This window comes from Erithacus rubecula (assembly GCF_903797595.1).
Source record: "Erithacus rubecula genome assembly, chromosome: 11".
Lineage (NCBI taxonomy): Eukaryota > Metazoa > Chordata > Aves > Passeriformes > Muscicapidae > Erithacus > Erithacus rubecula.
In genome coordinates this window covers 8,957,966-8,980,827 of record NC_136663.1, presented here as the reverse complement: position 1 = coordinate 8,980,827, position 22,862 = coordinate 8,957,966, and the positions used below count along the sequence as shown (strand labels likewise).

The 22,862-nt window shown below is 38.4% G+C and overlaps 1 protein-coding gene across 1 annotated transcript in view; it reads left to right on the top strand.

Moving 5' to 3' along the window:
* The window catches only part of ARMC9 (armadillo repeat containing 9), a 58,583-nt gene that overhangs the window by 28,118 nt on the left and 7,603 nt on the right, over positions 1 to 22,862 (top strand). Inside the window, 9 exon segments of the mRNA XM_079315452.1 lie at positions 1,361 to 1,500; positions 2,321 to 2,397; positions 4,336 to 4,410; positions 5,454 to 5,544; positions 6,831 to 6,889; positions 11,458 to 11,562; positions 12,702 to 12,817; positions 17,840 to 17,964; positions 21,316 to 21,448. Of these exon segments, the coding sequence (XP_079171578.1) occupies positions 1,361 to 1,500; positions 2,321 to 2,397; positions 4,336 to 4,410; positions 5,454 to 5,544; positions 6,831 to 6,889; positions 11,458 to 11,562; positions 12,702 to 12,817; positions 17,840 to 17,964; positions 21,316 to 21,448 (921 nt within the window).

Genomic DNA, 22,862 nt, shown 5'->3' with positions numbered 1-22,862 from the left:
TGATGAAAGCAATGTCACTTATTATGGAGGAGAACTCAGTTTTGCTGACTGAATTAACCTGACTTCCTACCAGCTGTCAAGGCTCAAGTAAATGTGCATGTCCTGCCACAGCCTTGTGTGCTTTGTATGTGTTCCTTAACTGAAGGAAGTGAAAATCTTAACATAGAAAGCTCTGACGATTCTACATGGAAAAAAAGAGTTGTGTTACATTCCAAAGCACAAGGTTTTCATTATCCTTTCTGCAAACATTTTTCAGGGATTTCATCTTTATCCTGTTGACCCTCTTTCCTGAAACTGTCTATGCATGGGCTGTCTTGTTTCTTACTTGTGCATTAGCAATCTGACTCAAGTGCCCACCACAAAAGAAATACACAAAAGCAGTAAAGGGCATGCTCCATTTGTCAAATAAATATGATCTTAGGAACTCTGTTTTTGCAGTAGTCAGGATGAATACTGAAAATTGGGAAGTTTTTTGTTTTCTATAAAGTGCCAATCTTACAGGAGGTTAATTCCAGATACTTGACATAAAAGAAACTTTTTTAATATGTGGTCAGATGCTGTCTTGTTTAGCTTAGTCCATGCCATAGACCTGCTGCAATATCCAGCACTAAATGAGCTTTCAGGACCAAAGCCAAGAAAGCACCTGCTTTGATCTTTGCAATTTAAGTATTATGCCTCTTGGAAATAATGTTATTAAAAATGCTGTTCTTCAGTAAGACTTTTCTACCAGTATATACTTCTTTTTTGTATTGTGAATATTGTGGAATTCTATTGTAGATCATAGTTGGCCACATGGCACTTTATTCAGCATAGTCTTTGAGGGCAACTATAAGTTGAGTTAAAAGAGCATGAGATTTAAGAATCTCTAGAGAAAAGTGAAAATAGATTCAAGCAAAAAACCTTATTTGTCAAATCAACAGTACAAAAGTGCTACAGTGCTATGGTTACCTATGACAGAAGAAGTAATTAATTTGTTTTATGGTGTGTAGCTGGCTTTTTAAACCAATTTTAAAAGACAATTGAAAATGCCATTTTAGCTGGAGTAAGAAGCCTGAGAAAACAATGAAGAAACTTAACTCAGCAGTGCACAGGTTTAAAAAGAAGAAAATAAAACAAAAGGCAACCCCCCCCACAATCTATCTAACAACATTTTAGTCCTCTAACCATATGGGAATCTGCATCTTCAATTTCTTCAGTCTTTGTTAATTAGTTTAGTGATTCTGCCAGTATTAATAGTTTAGAGATTTGGTGGTTTTGGGTTTTTGGTTTTTTTTTGTGCTTGTACCAGCTATAAATGTATTTGAAAGCTATTTATGTTGTAATCTGACACTTGTGATCTGATTTTGTTTTTTAATCCTAGGCGTGCACTGCAGTCAGCAATGATCAAAGATGGGCTGATTTTCTGGCTGGTTGATGTTCTAATAGACCCAGATTGCCTGTCTGATTACAACCTGGAGTATTGTGCTGCCTTGCTCATGAATCTTTGTCTACGGAGTGCAGGTCTTACATTTTGAATTACAACATTATTCCAAGAAATAAGGAGGATTGAGAATCTTTTTTTTTCCTGTTTTACCAAGATTCTTTCAAGAGTCTACAATCAGCAGCAGGGACCACAGCCAGAGATATTTGAGTATTATAGCCAATGCTTTGGAGCACATCTTTTTTCCTAAGAATTCCAATTATGGGAGGTTAGGTTCACCAAATTTTAAAGAATTAAGCAAATAAATAAGCAATGGCAGCCTATAAGATTTGATTATTTTTCATATTTGTATGTGAAGGCTGCCATTGCTACATTCCAGGCCCACTTTTCAAAGGACACTTTTTATCCACTTACAGACTCTGTATAAGAGATTTCTTTCTAAACAGAAAGAACTGGGTTGAGGAGTAATGATGAGGAGCTTAAGGTTTCACCTTCCTTGCTTTCACTTCTACAATGCAGAAACCCCCCCAAAAAATAAGATCCTGTCTGTGTCCAAGATACTTAAAAAGAGCTTAAATTAAATGCCCTTTTAAAAAGAAAGTAAGGTAAGGGTGAAAAGTTGTCTGCTTCTTGTAAGCAAAAAAATGCCTTTGTTAAATTTTAAAATGCCCTTATCCCCTTTGTACTGCATCCTGTCCAAGACTGCAGGTGCATCAATCCAGAGTAACTTCACTGATTTCAACTCAGTTATGCTGAGCAGTATTTGTCAGAAATAGTATTTCTCTGTGCAAACTATAATTAATAATAAGCAATAATAATTAGTGATTCTAAAAAGTAAGAAAGAAACTTGCCCTGATCTGTTCTATTTTTCAAGTATATTTATGTGTTCTGCCTTTGCAGGGAAGAAAATATGTGCAAGTATCCCAAACCACATGCTCAGAGTTCTTTCTGGTCTTCTTGACCATGAGAATCCTAAGGTATTTGTACAACAAACTTTGGGTTAGTGAAAAGATGGAAATAAAAAATTAAAAAATAAGAAAGGAAAAAATGTAAAAAGTAAATTGGTTTTATTTCCTTTATTAGACCCTCAAGTAATTAAGTTGCATGAATTTTTGCTAAAATTCACTAATGCATAAATTTCATTTTCTTGAGCAGAGGTTTTTCTAGACAGAAACATATCTTGCTTTCACAAATGTTGGCAGCTAAGAGTGGGAGCTTTGGGATGCAGTTACCATGCAGTCCATGTGCCCTGATTGCAGTTTCTGATGCTGCTTAAATGTCATGCACCAAATCACCTCAAGCTTAACTCAGTCATGAGATGAACAATGTGTGATGCAAACCTGTTATGCAGAACATAACAGGGGGAATACATTTGCTGTGGTTTTAAAGAATTCTATAAGAAAGTAGTAGACTTGTGACATTCAAGCCCTCATATCTTTTCATCTTCCACATGATTTGACCTGTCACTTTAACCTTTATTTCTACCTGATCCTTGTCAGCATATCACTCTGGTAACTGCTATCTGATATATAAAGCATTGCTTCAGCTGTCTCTGCAGAGGGGCATTTCTTTAGCCATGGAGTAAAATTTAAGGCAGAAAAAAATGCAGACAAATATTGTACAAAGCTGAATTTATAGAGGCAGAATTTTTAACAGGATATTCTAGAATAATTCCATTAGAATTATGCAAGGTGTTTGGAGACTTCTATTAAAAATTCAATATAAATTCTGTGTCTTGTTTTTATATGTAATGACTGTATCATCAAGGGGTGCTGTTTATGACAAACTGAAAATAGAGAACACTTCAACAAAGTGTGTTTCATCCACGTGTTATGAATTTATTAGAAGATGTAGATCAGTTCTTCACTAGCATTGTTTTGATTAATTTTAACATATCTATATGGCATCCTTTCACCACCTTTGTTTTGTGAATGATGAAAGTTTCAGACAATATATACTAATACAAGATAAAATACCAATCCTTAGACTGAAATACTTAGAAAATGCTACCATGTTGTTGAAGTCTGTGCCTTAAAATTATTTTGAAATTTGTCTCAGAGGATGCATTCTTACAGTGTGCTTTGCACTTACTTTGACAGAAGTTTTATTATTGAAAAATAGATCAATTTTTATTATCAAAAGTAGAATACAGTGCTCTTGGGTGTGAGGAGAGCTTCCTGAGAAGCTGTGGAATTCTTGTGTAAATCCCAGCCCCTTACCTTCCCTTGTTCCTAGGCCTCCTCATTATTCACTTTTCCAAAGGTACAGACAGAGGATGACTGAAAATGTTAGTGCTTCAAAAGTAACTGGCCATTAGAAAGGCTCACATAAGTGCTGGTAAAACTAGTTTGACAGATCTGGTGGCTTTCAATAGCCATAATTCAGAACTTTTGTGCTGGCAGGTTTTTTGCCTCTCCTGAGGGACAGTAAGAAGCAGCAGAGTGAGAGGTTGTTTGAAGCTGGTTTGGTTTTATCATCCTGCCTAAGGCTACAATGCTTGAAACATGTCTTGAGTTCATGCTGGCAGGGTCTTTTCTTTGTTCTGTGTCCTTTCCTTGTACTGCCATTAGCATTTGTCAGAAACTAACCTTCTTTTTCTGTTTTTCTCTCTTCCTTTTCTTTTTTTTTTTTTTTTTCTTATGGCTAGGTCAATTTGCAAGAATATATTATCAGAAGCAGGGGGGCTGTTTGGGGAATTGGCATGTAGCATACTGGTTTAGATCAACTATATCACAGTATATTTGCATCATGAAAGTTCTTTATTTCCCACATGGGAATTTTTGCAAGTCCAGTCTAGCCTGGTTAAACTCTTTGAAGTATAGTTATCCTACACTTTCACTCTTGTATTTTGCTGATAGTCAGCTGGGGTTAATGTAAGAGTTTTTCTTCATGATATTTCTACTTCTTCTTCTTAGATCCAGTCATATGTAAATGGAGCACTGTACAGTATTCTGGCCATCCCTTCTGTCCGAGAAGAAGCCAAAGAAATGGTAAGAAGTGCTGCTTTGCATAGCATGAAAATCACCACCTCTGCCAGAGATGCCCAGACAGGGACCTGCTGAGCAGGGCACAGCAGAGCTGGGGGCAGGGAACCAGGGCATTTTGAGAGGGGAACCCACAAGAGGCCTTCCCCTTTGATCCTCAGGAAATTATGAATGTATGTCTCAAACACTTCTGCCATATTGCCAGGTCTTTTTCCCAGGGATAGAGCCCCAGTAGTGTGAAGGATTCTGTCTGAATTATAAATTAAAGGTGTTTAGAATTGTGTGTCCTTCTAGCATTTTGTAGACTTCTTGTAGCCCAGGAGATGCTTTCACCTGCCTCTTCTTCACCTTATGTAGCTCACTCTGCAGTGGTCAGTAGCCACTAAAATGAGTTCTTGCTGCTTTTCCTTCTGCCTGGTATAGACATGGTTATTTGGGGAAGGCAGGAGGAAGGTTTCAGAACTAGGAACTGATTTCCTGTGAAAGTTAGTCTAATGGTAACAACTGTTTCAACTTCTGTGTTTGAGGAAGCTGCTCCTGGGATAGCAGCATGTCTCTGTGTCTTAGGAACTAACCCAGAGAGTTATGGAGACATAATTGTTGTCAGATGTTCTACCTCACAGAGCACAGAGTATTGAAAGTGGTCTTAAATGCTTAAAGACACAATATCAAGGCTATGAGGGACCATAGAGACCAGGTTTAAAGTCAAAGCTGGTTCTGCTTTTTGCTTTCCTTCTCTGAACCTTGCACTGTTGTCTCTGTGGATGCAGATTTTATCCTGTTCTGATGACTATTGTGTACTGAATTCAGAAGGCAAAAGCAGCAGATCTGTTGTAAAAATTTGCTGTTCATCATGGACATATCTCTGTTTAAGCCTCGAACCAATCTATATTTATTTTGTCTGTGCAACATTTGGAACTAGACACCATGGTTTGTTTCACACTGACTCTGTTTTCCTGACCAAAAAAAAAAAAAAAATCTAGCTAAGAAATCTCTGTCATTGCAGTGACATGAAATACTGATCTAACAATGTTTTCTGCTGCAATCAGGGAATGGAAGAAATTCTGCGCTGCTTTATCAAGGAAAGAAATGAAGAGATGGTTCGGCAGATTGAATTTGTTATCAAGCAACTCAATTCAGGTCAGAACACATCCAGCTATCAGAGCTTTCAATCTTTCACAAAAGCTATAAAAAAAAGCTCGTGTTTTTACTTGGCATTGGAACTCTCAAAGAATAACAATGGTGTGATGGTCTGAGAGAGGGTGAATAGTGCATGTCAGGATTTGAAAGTTGTGTATTTAAAAAATTCATATTGTAGTCATAAATAAGAAATAAAAGGCTGAGTAAGACACAATTCCGAAGTTTTGAGACTGTAAATAAAATGACCTCGACTGTTTTCTTTCATACCAGTAGTCTGATGGTAATGAGAGACTGCTGCCAACTACAAAAATGCAGTGGAAATTTGTAAAACAGGATTTAGGGACTAGGTCTGTCTGTGCTTATCTCTTACTCTGTTGAGGTGTAGCTTTATGTGAAATAGTTTATCCAGAATAGGGAGCAGAGACCATCCTTTTTGGAGAGTATGTTGATGAGTCACAAGAATTGTAGATGTTGTTAATAGACTGAGAAAGGGGAATATTTATTCAGTTTTCTGTTGCCTGTGTCTGAAAGGAAGACTGAAGAAAGAGAAAGCAAATAATTAGAAGGAGATTAATTTTGGTTGCATTTCTCTGTACAGTAAACATAGAACAAGTTCAACTGCTTTCTTTGGCTTGTGAAAAGAGAGCACAGCCTGTCTTACAATTCTGGCTTGTAAAAGAACAAATAAAGTATTTAAGCACTGTATTTCCACTATACAATACCTGTTCTTCAGGGTTATAGAACCACTTCTCTTCTACCTGGAAATGGTATTTTCAAGAGCTTTTGTCTGAGTCATTGACGAGTACAAGTTGTGCTTTCAGATTTCTAGCATACACCTGGCCACTTTTTTCCTGAGGAAAAAATTTTGTCCAAAAGTTAAATTAAGTATTCTGCATGAGTACTAACTTTTTATGTACAACAGCAGTTTACTATTGAAGTGTTTGTAGGGAGAATTTGAGTCTCTTATGAAAAAATATTTTAAAAATAGACAAACTTGCAGGTGCACACACTTCCATTCAAGTCTTGTCAGTAAATACAGTGAGACATCCCTGTGGATTTTATGAGAAAGTAACTGTTCCAGAGTGTTTTTATGTCTGCCATTTTATATAAATTGATTTCAGTGACTTCTAGAAGGCTTATAGGATCAAGTTATTCCAATAGTTGTCCTGAAAAAGATGTGTCTGTATGAGAATCAGGTTAAATCCTAAAAGTGAGGCAATAATGAGATTCTGATAAGTTGTACATGTGCACCTTAACTGACACCATTTTGTTTTGCTTCTTTCTAGAAGAGCCATTCAATGATAATATTGTGTCTGATGATGATGAGGAAGAGGAGTATGAGGAAGTAAGTAAAGGCTTTCTGACACCTTTTAGAAAAATCCTTAACCTTCTAGAAAGAAAATATTTGTGTAAATAAACCAGGCTTTTCTGGTGGGTTTTGGTTTTTATGCTTACTTAATTATTCTTGCATTAATAAGAAAATTGAATTTGTTTCTATTGCCTTTTCTTCATTTTAAGTCCTACTCTTTTATTTTGGCAATTCACCACCTCTAATTAAATAATTAAAGGATTATAGTTTGACATAGGTGAAGAGATGATGAGTTACTGTAGCAGTAGAAATCTTGGTTTCAAGCAGACCTCTTGGGTGCAGCTAAAAAAACAAAAGTATATTACCAGAATGGTTTATAAACATGTTGTCACTTCTTCTTAAGGCATCATTATCTATTCAGGGTATCACTTTATTTGCTATCTAAAAACTTAGAAATATATTTAATAAATTGCTGGAGTGTAGGAAAGGGAAACAGTTATTACAAATAAGGGGTAAGTCCCATGACAAAATAAAATAAAATAAGCATGAGAAACTATATCATAGTAAATATAAGCTGATTAGCTTTGTATTTCTTTCTCAGCTAATAAATACATTCTATACCAGTATTTCAACATATTTTAAGAAGCTGTCTTCATAGAGCCATGGGTGTAGACAGCATAACATACTGGATCACCTAAATTACCAATCAAAGCAAGATGTAAATCATGTGAGAGAAATGTTATACCCAGTCTTCACTGGTGGTGTTGCCTTTTCTCTATTGCCACAAGTTCACAGTGGAGGCTTGAAAATATAGTATTAGCAGTTATGTCAGAGTTTTATCTTAAGTAAATCTACCTCAATGCATTTTTATTTTATTGAGAAGCCTTGCTTGAGAAATTTAAAAGAACAGGTATGGTGGATGTCCTGGAAACAGTATTTGTGCACACTTAGGTGTGTATGTGTGCACATACATTCATAGCATGTGTTTTGCCCTGATGAAGTCAGTGTCATGGAGAGTGAGTGAACTGCAAAATGTTCTTATATTAGAAGTGTTACTGCAGAACAGATTCACTGAAAACCATGCTTTTTGACAAAATATAAGCTTTTTGTCCTGAACCAAAAAGAATAAGACAGATAAAACTTATTCAGTTGTATCCACGTTGTAGTAGCTCATTGCACATTAATGGGAATTACAGCAAATGGGGAAAACCAAATCTAAAATTTGTCCTGTTACTGCAGCGTGACAGAATGCATTTTCTAGTGCATATTGACATTTTTCTGTTTTGAGAGCAGATAAAAATGCAAATATCCTGACTGTAAAAGGTGTGGTGTGCTCTCAACTGCTGTGGGATGCAGCACCATGCAGGATCCAGCCTTTGCATGGCAGTGTCCACAGAAGCCTTGCACTGGTTGCATTATTTGTGTTGTGTATACCTTATGTGTTGTGGCACAATAGGTGGTGAACTAATAATCCCTTTGCCTAAAGATAGAGCTATGTGGAAATTCTAAGTTTAAAGCTACAAAGAAGTTTTATTTAGCAATCAGCTCTCCCCTTTTTATTCTAAGGGAGTACAGTATTTTATTTTTTTTCTTATAGGGTTAGATATTGTAATTGTTTCACCTCCTGCAGTCTTGAAGTCAATTTTTTATAATCTTTCCACTGTTCCAACCAAAAATCAATGCTAGTGGTGCAAGATGGGCTTCATGGAGATTAACTGTTAAAATTTACCTTTGTTTAAAATGCTGCTTAACACCTTTTAACTGATGTTTCCAGGCTTTGAATGACTTGGGTGTATGGTGAGAATCCAAGGTGATTATACCTTTGGTTGAACTTTGGTATACTTTTTTTAAAGGATACTGTGTTTTGTTGTGAAAAGACATAGATAAGGAATTCCTTCCTAAAAGGTGTGGCATTGAATTGCATGATAATGTTGAACACATCCATCACTTTACCTGTTCCTGGGAATGAAAGGAAGGTGAATTCTCCTTTTCAGTCCTACCCCCTAGATGAGTTGCTGCTGCTTATAATCCCAGCAAAGGCTCTAGGTCAAATCCTTTTGAAATGTATTTTTGCCACTGGACCATCATGAGATTAAAATGGACTTTTGGCATTTCTTATTTTTTTGACTTAAAAAATAACAGTAGGCTTTTGAAACAGACGTGTCCAATTCCGGTTTTTCATTAGCTTTGCCATTATATTAAAAAGAAAAGCCAAGTTAGAGACTGTTTTTAGTGTAACATCAGTTGCAACACATTCTGAATCCTTGTTGCTGCTGGGAACTATAATTCTGTTCTGCTACAAGGACATCTGGTTTCTTAATCCCTCCGTTTAGAAAATGTAGTTTACAAATATCATGGCGGTAACGCATAATGTAGTTACTTTGTTAAATAAACAAAGATTTGTTGACTCACTACCTCAATGCTTGGAACTCTTGTGTTTTGGAATTGCAGGGAGTTATTGTTCTCAATGGTGTTCTGTGATAACATCTGATATTGTGATCTGGCAACAGAAAGTTTTGGAAAATTTTATCAATAGTCTTGCTTTTACATAAATTTTAAAGTACTACAGACTGAATGCATTTCAGGATATGTCCATATATTGCTGATTTTGCCAATTTAGTGACATGTTTTCAGGCTGCTTACTGATGTTAGAATCTGTTGCTGAATACCTTTATTTATACCTTTACAGCTTTAAAAACATCAGAAAGACTCTCATGGAGCATTAATTTGCAGATTTTGCCCCAGCTTTGTTTACAAAAGCATGCAAATGTTCCCAGTGCTGTCACTATTACCTTTCATGGGTTTTTTTTTTTTTTGCTTTTATCTGTGTTTAATTTAGAGTTGATGAATTCTCTCCTGGCTTTGAGCAGATCTTGTGGTAATGACTACTTTCTCCTAAACACTGTGGCCAAGACACAGAGCCTGTTAGAGGAAAACTCAAGGATTTCTAAGGGCATCATACATTTCAGAAATTTAAGATTCTGTACTGTGTGACACTGGAGCTTATAACCATATAAAAATGTCTGTCTGTATGCTGTTATTCAGAAATAAATTGGCTTTTATGTTTATCTGGTAAGTTTTAAATTAACTAGTGTAAACCTTAGGATACACTGGCTCCTGGAGTACATACCCAGCCTTGAGATGTCAGCCTTCTGGGGTGTGTTGACACCCACAGTCACAGTGTGTGTTTCCTGGTGCTCAATATTCTGATGACTGGTCTGTTAAATACTAACTTAATTTATCTTCAGTATTTGATCTTCGCGTTCACTTTTTATTTGACTTGGACCATCTTGAAAAGCTGCTTGTAGAAGTGAATGTGCACTATTGTAGCTCAGATTCAAAAGTTTAGTTACAAGCTGGAGCTGTGTGAGGTGACTGCACAGTGATGATTTATCAGACACCCTCTGATCCGCTGTCACTCAGCACCTGGCAATAAAATCAGAGAGCTGTCGTGTGAAAATACACTTCAGCCGCAGGGCACATCAAAAGAAAGAGTTTAATCACAGGGCTTCCAACCACTGCATGAACAGGCTTTGCTGCCAACATCTGCTGCAGCCCGTGAGAGTGGGGAACAGGGCACCAATTGTGTTACTTCAGCAGTGGAGTGGTGGCACATTAGGCAAAGTCCTTATTTTGTACAAGGAGGCAGTGGGGGGAATTTTCAGGCTCGGTTACCTGGAAGGTTAAATAATGTCAGGGAACAGGATTGGCTGCATGAACAAACCATGTAAAGAAAAAATGCCCCCAGACCTATTTATAGAGCTTATCTTTGCAACTTCCCCCACCCCATCAAAATGCAGTATGTTGTGGACTTTGGAGTGTGGTTTCTTGGTGAGGGGCAGGGGGTGTTGAGTTGTTTTTTTCCTTGATACAGATGATTGTTGCCTAGTCTACAAGTGTTTATCCTTTTGCCATCATCTGTGTTATTTTTCACACATACCCAGCTTTCCAGGTAATTGAGAGCTGATTGTGTCTATTTAAAACTGAGTCTAAATCTCACTAAAGTAAAGCTGCTCTTGAGTTCATCAGAGTCCAGTGGCCATTGTTTTTAATGGATTTTATGCCAGACTCTCTACATGACTATGCAATATGCCTTTTTAGAATGATTCTTCACTTTTTCTTATTTACTGTTTTTGACAGTTATTTACATTTACTGTTACAACAGATTTCAAAAGCAAAGAACATTTTCTTCATCTGGAGTGGGTGTGTCTTAGGCTATCTTGTGCAGGACAGAAGATAATTCTTTTTAGTAACAAAATACAAGCAAAAATACTGTCTTGTTCTTGTATTACTGGTTTTGAAAGTTTGCTGTTTTGGTTTGCAACTTCAAAATTTCCTGGTTTTTTTTGATCTGCAGAAGCTGCAGAGCTTCCATGAAAGATGAATCACCCATAGTTATTGCAGAAATAGGCATAGGAGAGTGACTTCTTGGTAGTTTTTACTTGAAGTTGGTTACATTTGGATTTGTGGAATAAAATCAACAGAAGATCTTGCCTTGTTATATAATGTTTTTATCCTGAAGTACTGATTCCAAGCTTTTTGTACCAATCCCTTATCACCAGCTTTAAAGCTTCCTTCCACCTGAGTTTCTTGTTGCCTTGCAGGAGGACAGTGACATCCTGGAGCCTGATCTGGACAAAGATGAGGTTTTGATGCCTCAGATGGGAGAGCTTTCAGGAGAGAAGCTGCTAACAACTGAGTACTTGGGAGTGAGTACCACTCCTTAGAATCTTGAAATAAATTAATTTCCTGTGTTTAGTGTTTTATTTCATAGTCTCACCACTTTCTTCAGTTTGTTGCTTGAAGAGGCAGGTGCTGCCTGCAGACCAGTCTGAATCTTTTACAGTCTGTGCATGAGCTGCTGCTCAGGAGAAGCAGAACCAGTGTGAGAAAGGAGCAACCCTTTCACAGGGGGTGGTCAGACTGTGGCTTATTATTAAGCTACAGGCAGCCTTAGGGTTCTAGTGCTACACCAGTGACTCTGTTGAGCACACAAAGCAAAGTGCTGAGCAGGTTAATACTGGAACATTCTGCTAGTCTGAAATTATTTTAGAAAAAAGGAAAGTTGAAAAGCCAACTGCTCCTGCAGGCATTGTGCCGGATCAAGTATTGTCTGCCTTACTTCAAGCAGCAAAAAGCTATTAAGTAAAAAAGCATAAAGTTTGTATGAATGCCATTTATTGTGCTGTGACTAATTTGAGATATTCAGAGAGCTGGAGCACCTCTCCTGTGAAAACAGGCTTAGAGAGTGGCATTATTCATCCTGGAGAAGAGAAGGCTCCAGGGAGACCTTATTGTGGGTTTTCAGTCCTAAAAGGGCCTACAAGAAAGCTGGAGAGGAGCTTTTTCACAAGAACACGTAGTGGCAGGACAAGGGGGAATGGCTTCAAACTGAATGAGAGTAGGTTAGATTAGGTATAAAGAAAATATTCTTCCCTGTGAGGGTTGTGAGGCTCTGGCACTGGTTGCCCCAAGAAGCTGTGGCATTCTTATCCCTGGAGGTGTTTGAGGCCAGATTGGATGAGGCTTTGAGCAACCTTATGTGGGGAAAGGTGTCCCCCCTATGGCAGGGGGCTTGGAACTGAGTGGTCTTTATGAACTTTTCCAACCCAACCCATTCTGTTATAAATGTATGCCTTCTGGATTTGAGAGTCCAGAATCCTGACGGTGGAAAAGTGGCTTGGGAGAAGATGTCTTGAAGGAGCCTTCAGTGATTCCAGACAGTTTTATCCAGTGACACCAGAATGCAATTTAGTTTCTGCTGCAATTTTTCTGTATAATTTTCTCTATGATTTCAAATACCTGCTTTTCCGCTGCATTATTTTTTTTCTTCATTTCCGTGTATCAGATAATGACTCATACTCCAAAAACCAAGAAGAAGCAATTTGCTGGTGTACATCAGAGTATAGATGAGCCTCTCCAGAGACCTGTGACACCAGGTTATCACAGAACTGCATATCCAATGTAAGTCCCAACAAATGAGACCAAGCTGGATTTTTAAAGCTCTTTTAGAAAGCATAGCAACAACAGAAAAGAAACCCGTAGCAGTGCCTAAATAACAAAACCTTTCCTGTCTAAAACTGCATTGCCATTGTCATTCATTACAGAGAATTTCAAAAAAATGAGCAGAACATTGCAGGCAGAGATAGGTCCAATGGCTGAGGTCACATTCCCAAAATAATTGAATAAATATTTACTGATCAGATTAATTTAAATTTGCATTATAACTCACATGTTCTTGCATCTTCTTGGAAAGATCTACAATGCTTGGGGTCTTCCTCTTCAAGGAACAAGCAACAAAGTATATTGCTCTGGGGGGATTTGTTAGATGACAGATGAAAAAGAAAATGGGTAAGATAAAAATCTTGTTATTTTGGCTTTTCCTGCTTTGGAAGAAATATATTTTCCACCAGAAGTGTGTGACACTTTGTTCTTGGTGCGATTTGGGTTAGAGTAGAAGGCTTATTGTAAATGGAATAAAGGAGTCTTACCATGCAGAGCTCCTTGAATATTCTCTGCCTTCTGTTAGAACAAGTGTATCTTGATTTCTGAGTTTTGTCCTGTTCAGTGTCCTGACTGAGGAAGTAAAATACCACTGAGATCCCAAATTTAAATGATTTTGTAACTTTCAGTTGCATAGTTTTAGATTTGATCAAGTCCAGGTAGCTATGATACAGGCATGTTTATTGTGAGGATTTAATGTTTTTATTTCTGTGTATACTTAATCTGAGAGACTACAAGACTAGCAAAGTATACAGGATAAAAGACTTACATGATTTGTATAGGTAAGTATATTAAAATGAATAGGTGACTGAAACACAACAATGTAATGAAATTGCAGCTCGTTCTTTGAACACATCACTCCTGAAGATTGTCCTGTCATCCCTCTGCCATTCTTTGCTTTCCCGTTCATATTTTCTATTTCTTAAAATACTTTTCCTCCTCATTTCAATGTGGAAAATGGGTGCAGAAGACAGTGAGGACTGATGTAGTTGCACAAGTGTAGGTGACTGAGTGAAGTCTGTTGTTTGGGACAAGTAGTGGTCACAGCTTTATCTTGCCTCCCACTATCTTGTGTTGAAACTAGAATTCCTACTAGCAGGTGATCTGACTGGAAGCCCTCCTGAGTCATCCAAACATACTCTTCTGGCACGTGTACCATTCCTTATGGGATTATACATATTGGGTTACCAGGGCTTGGAACAGACAAGTGTTAACATACCAGATCTAGGCATGGACACAGGCCCAGAAGACATTCATTTTTTTAAAAAGCAAGATGAAGGAAACACACTTCTAAAGTAGAAGAATTTTTTGCTATCCTGTGGCAGAATTTGCCTTGCAATCTTAATTTTTCTTCTGAGTGCTGGCCTGGATAAAACGGCACTTTTTTGAACATGGCACCTACTTTGTCTGCCTGATAAAGCCTAAACATGGACTTAGAGTTCTGACTTTGTGCCCTTTCTTACAGTGGCCAACTTTTTGCAGCATCACAACATTCACAGTTTTTGCAGTATATATATATGTGTGTGTGTGTGTACATATATATACTTTATATGTATATTAAATGTGTGTGTTTGTGTGTCAGAGAAAGCAGCAATTAATTAAAATATTAGCTCATACTAGTAAAATGGTGATTATCTAATAATTTTCATTCAGTCCTCCAAAAGAACTGCAGGCCTTAAAAATCTAGACTGGTCAATCAATGCCTTAATATGCATTGCCACTCTACTGTGGGGTCACTGTTAGAATTCAAGGTCCCACTTCCCCTGCACAGTATTTTACCCATGGTGGGTTTGGAGACCTGGACTGATTCTGTGGAATTGGTTGTTAGGGCAATGTTACAGTCCAGTTTTTAAAGTTACTAGAAATTTCTCTGCCCAAATTAAGGTGCAAACAAGACCATATGCCAAAGTTAATAGTGTGCATTTTATTTGATAATAAATATAAGAGAGAGAGAGAGAAAGAAGGAAGAGAAAGAAATAGAAAAGAGGTGGGGGTACAGAAAGAGTAACAGAGACAGATCAAAGAAAGCATCACTGTTCTGTGTATCCCAAGGATGTGCTGTTGATCCTCTCCAGCTCTGCTCTTCTTGGTGGTGTTGGAGGGTGCCCTGAGAAGCACAGAATAAATGGATTAATGCATGCTCAGGCCAGATGGGAATGCCCCCACTGGGGACAGTTTGACACAGTCTCTTGTAGCAGACTCTGGGTCTGTTGCATCACTTTGAGAAACGTGCAGCCCTGTGGTGCAAGGGCTTGGGAATGGGTCTGAGGAGTCTTTGATGGATTCTTACACCCCCTCAACTGCCTCCCACATCAGTGTCCTGTGGATGTGGCCAGTCTGTAATGGAGGATGGGTGTTCAGTGCCTCTGACCAGAGGTTACACCCAAACCACCCCCTCTCGTTTTGTGGGGAGTCTGTGTAAACCTGGCCTCTGTGGGCTGTGGTCTCCCTCACCCCAAACCCAGCCAGGGGTGATTCTCTGCTGCATTTGGCTTTCTTGTGGATGCATTCCTTTCTCTCAGCCTTGTTTGCTTCTCCCTAAATCTGAGATGATTGAACATAATGTCCCCTTTATCTTATCTAGGCAGCTTAACTCACAGTTTAAAGTTCCAGCCAGTCATCTTCAAGGGGGGGGTGGGCTTCTGTGGTTGTAGCTTCTTTATACAGATTTTGCTAAAATGGGCAAAACTCCTTCCTAACAATGTTTAAGGCATGAGCCATTTCAGTTCCTGACAGGTAGTCTTATGGCCTATTTAGAAAGTGTATTTCCAGAAATAAACCATCATTATCACTGGGCTGTCTAAGCATTATATTCTTCCTTTATAAGTGGAGAGAAAACCAAGTTTGTGGAAATGAAATTACTTTCCTCTGGGAAGTCAAAAAAATGGTGTCAAACCTGTGACAGTGGCATTTATTTCCCACTGTCCTGAACTGCACTGCAATTTTTGCATCAGAAAGGATCTCTGGGAGTGATTGCTGCCTCTCTTCAGCATCATCTACCCAGGCAGGGTATTTGCTGAAGTGTCCCAGATCCTGGAGTGACGTGAGTCTTGTATTTTGGCACAACTTGAGTCTTCTCAGTTATGCAGCTTGTGCCTCTGCAAGACAGCTTCAGGTCACTGCTGGATACAAATTAAAACCACATTTCCATCATGCTGGTTCTGGTAGCTCTTGGTCTAAGACAAGTGTTAGTTTGATGGTGTGAAGCAGCTTTCAGAGATTGCCTCACTATGCAAACTACAGAGGAGAAATGTAAACAGCAGAAATCTAACACTGTGAAAATACGTGAAAATTAATTTCCCTCCTGCTCTGCCCAAATGGTAGAAATAATATGAGTGTTTGGTGCTCCCATGTTTTAAGCAGGAAACAAGCAATACCACCCTGAATGAGAAGTTTGTGCTTTGTACCTGACTAATTTGTGTGCAGGAAACTGCAGTGAATAGATGAAGACATTCTCGAACTACATTTTGCAGCAGAAAAGGACAAGCTTTGATGGCTTTTATGCTGTTCTAATTTTAGTAGAAATTAATTTACTAAAATAAGGAAATACTCACTTGGAAATTATTGCAGGAGGAAGGCAATAAAAGCTTAGCTGCCTTAATTTGAAAGTAATATCTGAACTGGATGTATTTAGTACTTTAAATAATTTAAGTGACTTTTATCATCTGAACTCTCATGAAAAATGTTGGACACTTTTGCCCTGGATACAGCTTGTCTACTGGATACAATCCAAGACAGTTGATCTGAATTATCTGAAATCTCGTATTCAACAGAATGATTAAACTGCATTAAAGATTTTTGTAAATGCTTCCATTCTAAATTGAAGTGTATATGACTTGTTTGAAGTTCTTCATGTGAGACTCGATGTAATATATTCCATTTAAAAACATCATGAAAGAGGAAGCAGTTGATGAGATACTATAATGTATCTCTTTGAGTTGTTGGTTCGTACCTCCAAAAGGAGGGGGCTGAAAATCTTTAGTGCTGAATAGAAGTATTCACACAGAAAATTAATGCAGAATCGCCACTGCACATGTAGCAGCCATTTCATGCTAATTTTTCTATGACTTCCCAGAGCACACAAGGCTCTAGTTACTTCAGATGAATTGTCATGGGATCCCTGTATGGACAAGCTCTTGCTGTATGGAGCTGAGGGAGTCAGGAAATACTGGAAAGCTGCCTTTATTTTTCTTTTTTTTCATTTTCCCCTCCTTCTTTAAAGACTCACTGGCTGAGATCACTCAAGGGGGCCTGAACTACTTAATATTCTGCTAGCTATTTCCTTAGAAACTGATTTGGCTGTGAAATCATTAACTGCCTCCTTGGACTGCATCCTTTTTACTAGAAACATAGTTTAGTTACCTTAACCTGATATTGGGCAGGGAAACTTTCCATGTCTGCCAACTTCTTTTCACACACTTTTCACACCCCTCTCATTTCTGCTGTGTTTTATTGCTTACTGGGATCAATTGTGTCCTTGTTCTGTCCTTCAGCTGCTTCAGTTTCCCATTGATACACTTCACTTGTGAAATCAAGAGTTCTATTTGTTGCTTACTTTGTTTTAAGTGTATATTGCATAATTGCTGTTTAAAGTGAAATCCTTGTAATATTCAGAAACAAATCTTAACTCCTTGAAAAAGCTAAGTATTGAAGACCTCTCAGGCCCATGTCTACAATCTTTTTCTTTAAGTGTCATGGTGGAATTTTGGGTCTTCAGACTGCAGGGAGTTACGGTTTCCTTTCCTCAGCTCTTTTATTGCAGTAGGAAAAAATGTTAATTTCAAATACATCTGATGTCAGCTGGTTTGGGGGAGCTGCAGTCAAGCAGTTGAATTACATCCTTAGTACTGGTTTGCAATATGAAATATAAAATAATTTCAGTGTGTACTGTGTCATTACAGGCAATTAGAAGAAATTAGAATTTAGACTGATTAAACTTTTTATACTGTTAGAATTCACCTTGTATTCTCCTTTCTCCTTCAGGCCAGAAAATGGTACCAATTCTTGTCACAATAGGGATGAGAAGCTGCAGTCTCCACCAAGTGGTCCTTCTTCCATTTGTGGTGGGAGCCAGTCCAGCATTTCTGACTTCTGCATTTCCCCCTCATGTAAGGATGGCCCATGGATACTGTTCCTAATTGCTGACATCATCCTGGACTGGGGCAGGTGTAGGGGGCCTGGACTGTGTGTTGTAGATTGGGGATTTTTTAGTAGTGTAGAAATGTTTATAGAGCCCAGGTCAGTGTGCAGGAGCTTGTGGCACAACAGCAGACTTTGGCTCAAGCAGAATGAATTACACAGAAGGTAATGGGTGGTCAGCAGACACCAATGGTCTCACTTGCCTCGCTCATCTTGCTTCCTGTGGAAGTGCCAAGGATCCAACCCAGGGCTTCCGATGTGTGAAGGATTCTCTGCAATGTCCCCTGCCCAGGGAAGGAGCTGCAGCCAGAGACAGTGCACTTCAAACAGGCAAAGCCCCTTGCTTGATCAAATATACCCTTGTTTGGATCTAAATGAATCACTGTCTGCTGGCACCTGCAGGCTCTTTTGGCTGTATCTCAGTGCTAGAGCTGAAGGCAGCTGCAGTTATCTGCTGAGATTTGCAACTGCATTCAGATCATCCAGGGCTGTGGAGGATGGGCAGCCTGGTGCTGTGTGGCTGCATTGTGGGTGATGCTGCTAAAGATTCTGCCCTTGCAGCTTCAGCTGAAATTAATGCAAACTCAGCTGGGCCTGACAGCTCAGAAACGTGATGAAATTTAAAAGGTTATAGTCTTTGAAATACTCAATTGCTGAACTTCTGATATCCATGAGATCATGGAACTTTGGATGTAGGAGTTCCAGCCTTCCTGCAGGGATTCATTAACATTTCCAATTATGGATCTAAGGCAAAATGTTCAGCAGTTGTAGATAAAGGATCTTGCAGCATATCCGGGACAGAATTGTTAAAAAGTTCAGGCAAAGTGTGCCTATTCTTTTCTGAGAAATATGCTTTGAAGCAGTAAAGGAATAGCATACTTTTTACTTTCTCTTCTATTTTCTTAAATTTCCTAAAGGAAATGAAAGGGATTCTGAGAAAAGTAACCAAGGACTTGCAGACAGGAATTCGCTTGCGTAATGCCTAGAGCTGATAAATGTAACGTTCAAAAGGAGGGGACAGGAGGATAGGAGCAGGAGAAGCTCCTGTCCAGGATGGACACTTGGGTTCTTGCTGTTGTGTAGCAATGAGAGCTGCTGTTCTCTCTGTGCACAGTGACACCTTGAATACAGCTGGGGGGGTTTGGTCAGCTAAGAGCAGCAACTCACATCAGCAAAGGTCATAAACCAAGCAAAAGCATATTGACTTGGCAGTTTTCCTACAGAGAAGGAAAAAAAGAACAGATTTTTAAATACCTGTACTTTTAAAAGGAAATTAAACCAAGTAGTTATCAAAGGTGTTCCTATTTGGTGTTTTCAAGTAACTGGATGTTAATTCTTAAGGCACTATGCCACCATCCAGAGCCCATGTGAACCAAATTTTGCTATCTTTCCAGTCAGGTACATGCACTCACCTTTGTCACTTTTGCTGTGTTACTCATGCTATCTGATAGTTTGTTTTATAGAGATTTGTGAAGAGGTTTAAACAGGCAACCTGAGTCAGTCAGCAAAATAAATGTTGTTAATTTTTGATTAATTTAAAGCCATCATGCAAAAGATATTTCAGCCAGCTTAAATGTTTCATTTTATCAGAACTTTTTGCTTGTAGCCTCTGTTTAAAACAGTTTTAGATGCTTTCAGTCAAAATATTTGCAGGTGGCTACTAATAAGACTACTAGATTATATTATTTTCCTGTAGAAAAATCTTTAAAGTCAGAATATACAACATATTGCTAGTGTATATGCATTATACATGTAAAAAACCAAATAATTGTTATGTGTGACTGAGGAAATTCTTCCTAGCATTAATCCAGGCTATAAAATAACTTTGAGTTACTTGAAAAATGGCCTGAGGTTTGTTCTGGATTTTTGCAAGTAGCAGTGACATATGTGCTTGTCTTTCTTATCTTTTGGGATTTAGAAATGGGATGTCGTAAGAGAAGAGAAAAGAGACTGCAGTGTTGGACCCCCTGGTTGTTATATCAGTGACAGGACTTCTATTCTGCAGAATGATAATTGAGTTGGGTCTTTGAACATCTCAACTTTTCCAAAAGGCAGTGGGGATTGTAATATTTAAATTTAAAAGGCTTTAATTTAAGACAATGGAAAATAAGCCCTTTCTCTTCTATTGCCTTCTAAGATACAGCAGGGAACAGAACTGTGTGAAAGTAATGGTACTGTTTCTAGAGGCTTTCATGATGCCCTGCCAAACATCTCTGCTGTGCAATAAATATGCTGTTTATTGACTTCTGATTTTGGTCTAATGGTCATTCTGTAGTACCAGGAACCTGCTTATTTCAGAATATTTGTTTCCCAGCATAAGAAGAGTACCTTGGGACTCAGAGTTTCATGCAGCCAAGTCACAAAATGAATAGTAAGAGACAGAGAGTGAAAAAAACAGAATAAAAGACTTCATGTGAACAATTAGCCTCATCAAGGGGCTGTCCCAAGGAGGCTAAGTTTAGCCTCAAGGAACCTTGATCCTCTTTTGTTTTCTAAAAATGAGCATAGTTCTTAATGTCCTCCTGGAAATATTTGGTTGTTCTTGAATTGGTCTGATTTTGTCTGGATCCATCCTCTCCCCCTTTATCCTTTGGTTAAGATTCAATAATTCTTGCACTCTTTCATTTTTTGTCTCCTGTGAGCAAAAAACTTGTGGACCAAAGATGAACCCTGGTGATCTTCCTACGCTTATTATGCTGAATGCCAGACAGAACATGTGCTGGGCAGCAAAATGCCTGTCTGAGAGTGACCTGATCTGCATTCTTATCAGCATGAGAGAGCAAACCAGGACAGCAGCCTTTCCTGAGCATGCCAGGAATAGAGCTAGGGATTTTCCCTAATCTTTCATTGAACATGCACATCTTGGTAGCCTTGTGATTCTAAGCAAATTGAGTGTCCTTCACTTCCTCATTAGTGTAAGGTACAAGTTGAGTCTGACAGAACTGTAAAGCACTTCTTTTTGTCTGCAGTGTCCCTGTTACTGTGGATATGTACAGACAACTGCAAGGGGCTGAGTTCCTGTGCCTTTAATGAGATATTGGATATAGCTGATATGTGTTAAATGGGGGTCTGCATGCTCCTATCCCATTGCAAGTGCCCAGTATAGCCAGTTTTATTTTCCAACAACAAAGGGCTTAAATTAGCACACGTGCAGCTGTTTTGCTCAGGTGATAAGCCATAATGCACTCTGCCACATGAACTCAGTAACCTGCCAAAACCTCAGGTTTTACTTCATACAGCAGGAACTGTGACTTGATTGTGTTTCTAATAAAACTGTAAGGAGACAACTCCTCACTGAACCGTGTTTCTTTTTTAAACAGCAGTTGAAATGAAGTCATCAAATGAAGTATTTGCATCAAGCAATAGAATGGACCAACACATCCCAGCTGGTGATACCTTGTCTTCTCAATCTGCTGACTTCACTGAGGACAAAGCAAATGGTCCATCACATAGGTATGATCTATCCAGAGAATACCTAAAATTGTGAGAGGAGTCTGACAGGATTTACCAGCTAATTCCATGCTGCTGTAAAGACAATCTGTGAAGCCATTTGATGTATGATGTAGTCTGGCCTGAGACAGCTATGGTGGTTCTTGCCAAACAAAATACCCTTTGCTGTGCCAGAGGCAGCTGTTCAATTTCTAAGCATCTGATTCAGAATGGGAGAAGTCTCAAGCAAGACATTGTTAATGAACTTCACATGTATGCTCAACATAGCCTTCTGAAAATAAAGCTTCCACATTGCTTCTTAGATAATTCAACATTAGCCCATGAAAATAATTTATTAGTAAAAAAATAGGTAGGACTGTGGGAACAGGACAGTGGGATGAAAGAAAAATGAAGCATTTAAGTGAGTTAAGAGTGTTTAAATGCTGAGCTTGCTAGCACTGCTGACCAGAGTCCCTCATTTATCCACTAGGTGGGTATGTCAAAGGAGGCAAAGTTAAGAGATCATCCAACAATGGGTTTAAACTCTTCCTTGAAATTATTCCTGTAAAATCAAAGTTCTTGCTCTCCTTATCCTGCTTATCCTGCTTATCCTGTTCACCTTCTGTGAAGCCTTTGTCATGTGTACAACTGTGATGTTATATCTTGGATGAGAACTAGGAATTAATTAGCAATTGGACCAAAGTCTACCAAAGTTTTGGGGCCTGCATCTGTCCTTCAGACATTAACAGCTTTTTCCTATAGCTAATTAGATTGGACCACGTTTTGAACACTGTGGACAAATTTTAAAAGAAAGTATGTTCCAGAACGAAAACACAGAATGGGTTGAGATGTGTTAAAGGAAAGGTTTTGCCAACTCTTTACACACCTGATTTTTTTCAGAAGTGTTGGTTATTTGTGTTAATTACAACTCTAACACTTCTGAAAGATTCTGAGTATAGAATTTTGTGTCCTTCAGGCCTACAGATGCCAGTGTGTGGTTTTGGGCTTTTTGGGGTGTTGGTGTGGCTTTGGTTGTTTGGTTGGGTTTCTTCCCCAGTTGTGTTGTTTCCATGGTAAGATCTGAAATTATACATAGTCAACAAATTATCACTGGTTTCAGATAAGTGCTTAGTAGTCATACTTCTGATCCAACACTACTGGTTTTATTTCTGTTGTCTGTTGTAACAGTAGCTAAGCACATAATAGAAGTACAAATAGACCGTTAAAATTAATGGCCAAATTGTTTGCTTTGTGGTGTAGAGAGGGATATTATCTTTCAGATAGCAAGAAAGCAAGTAAAATTAGCAGTGTCTTGTCCCCCACCTCAGTGAGATGCTTTGCTTCTCTACAAAACCTATTAAAAAAGTGTGTTCCCTGTAATTTTTAATATTTGTTAACAAACATATGTCTAAATCTCAGGATGGATTTTATAGAAATG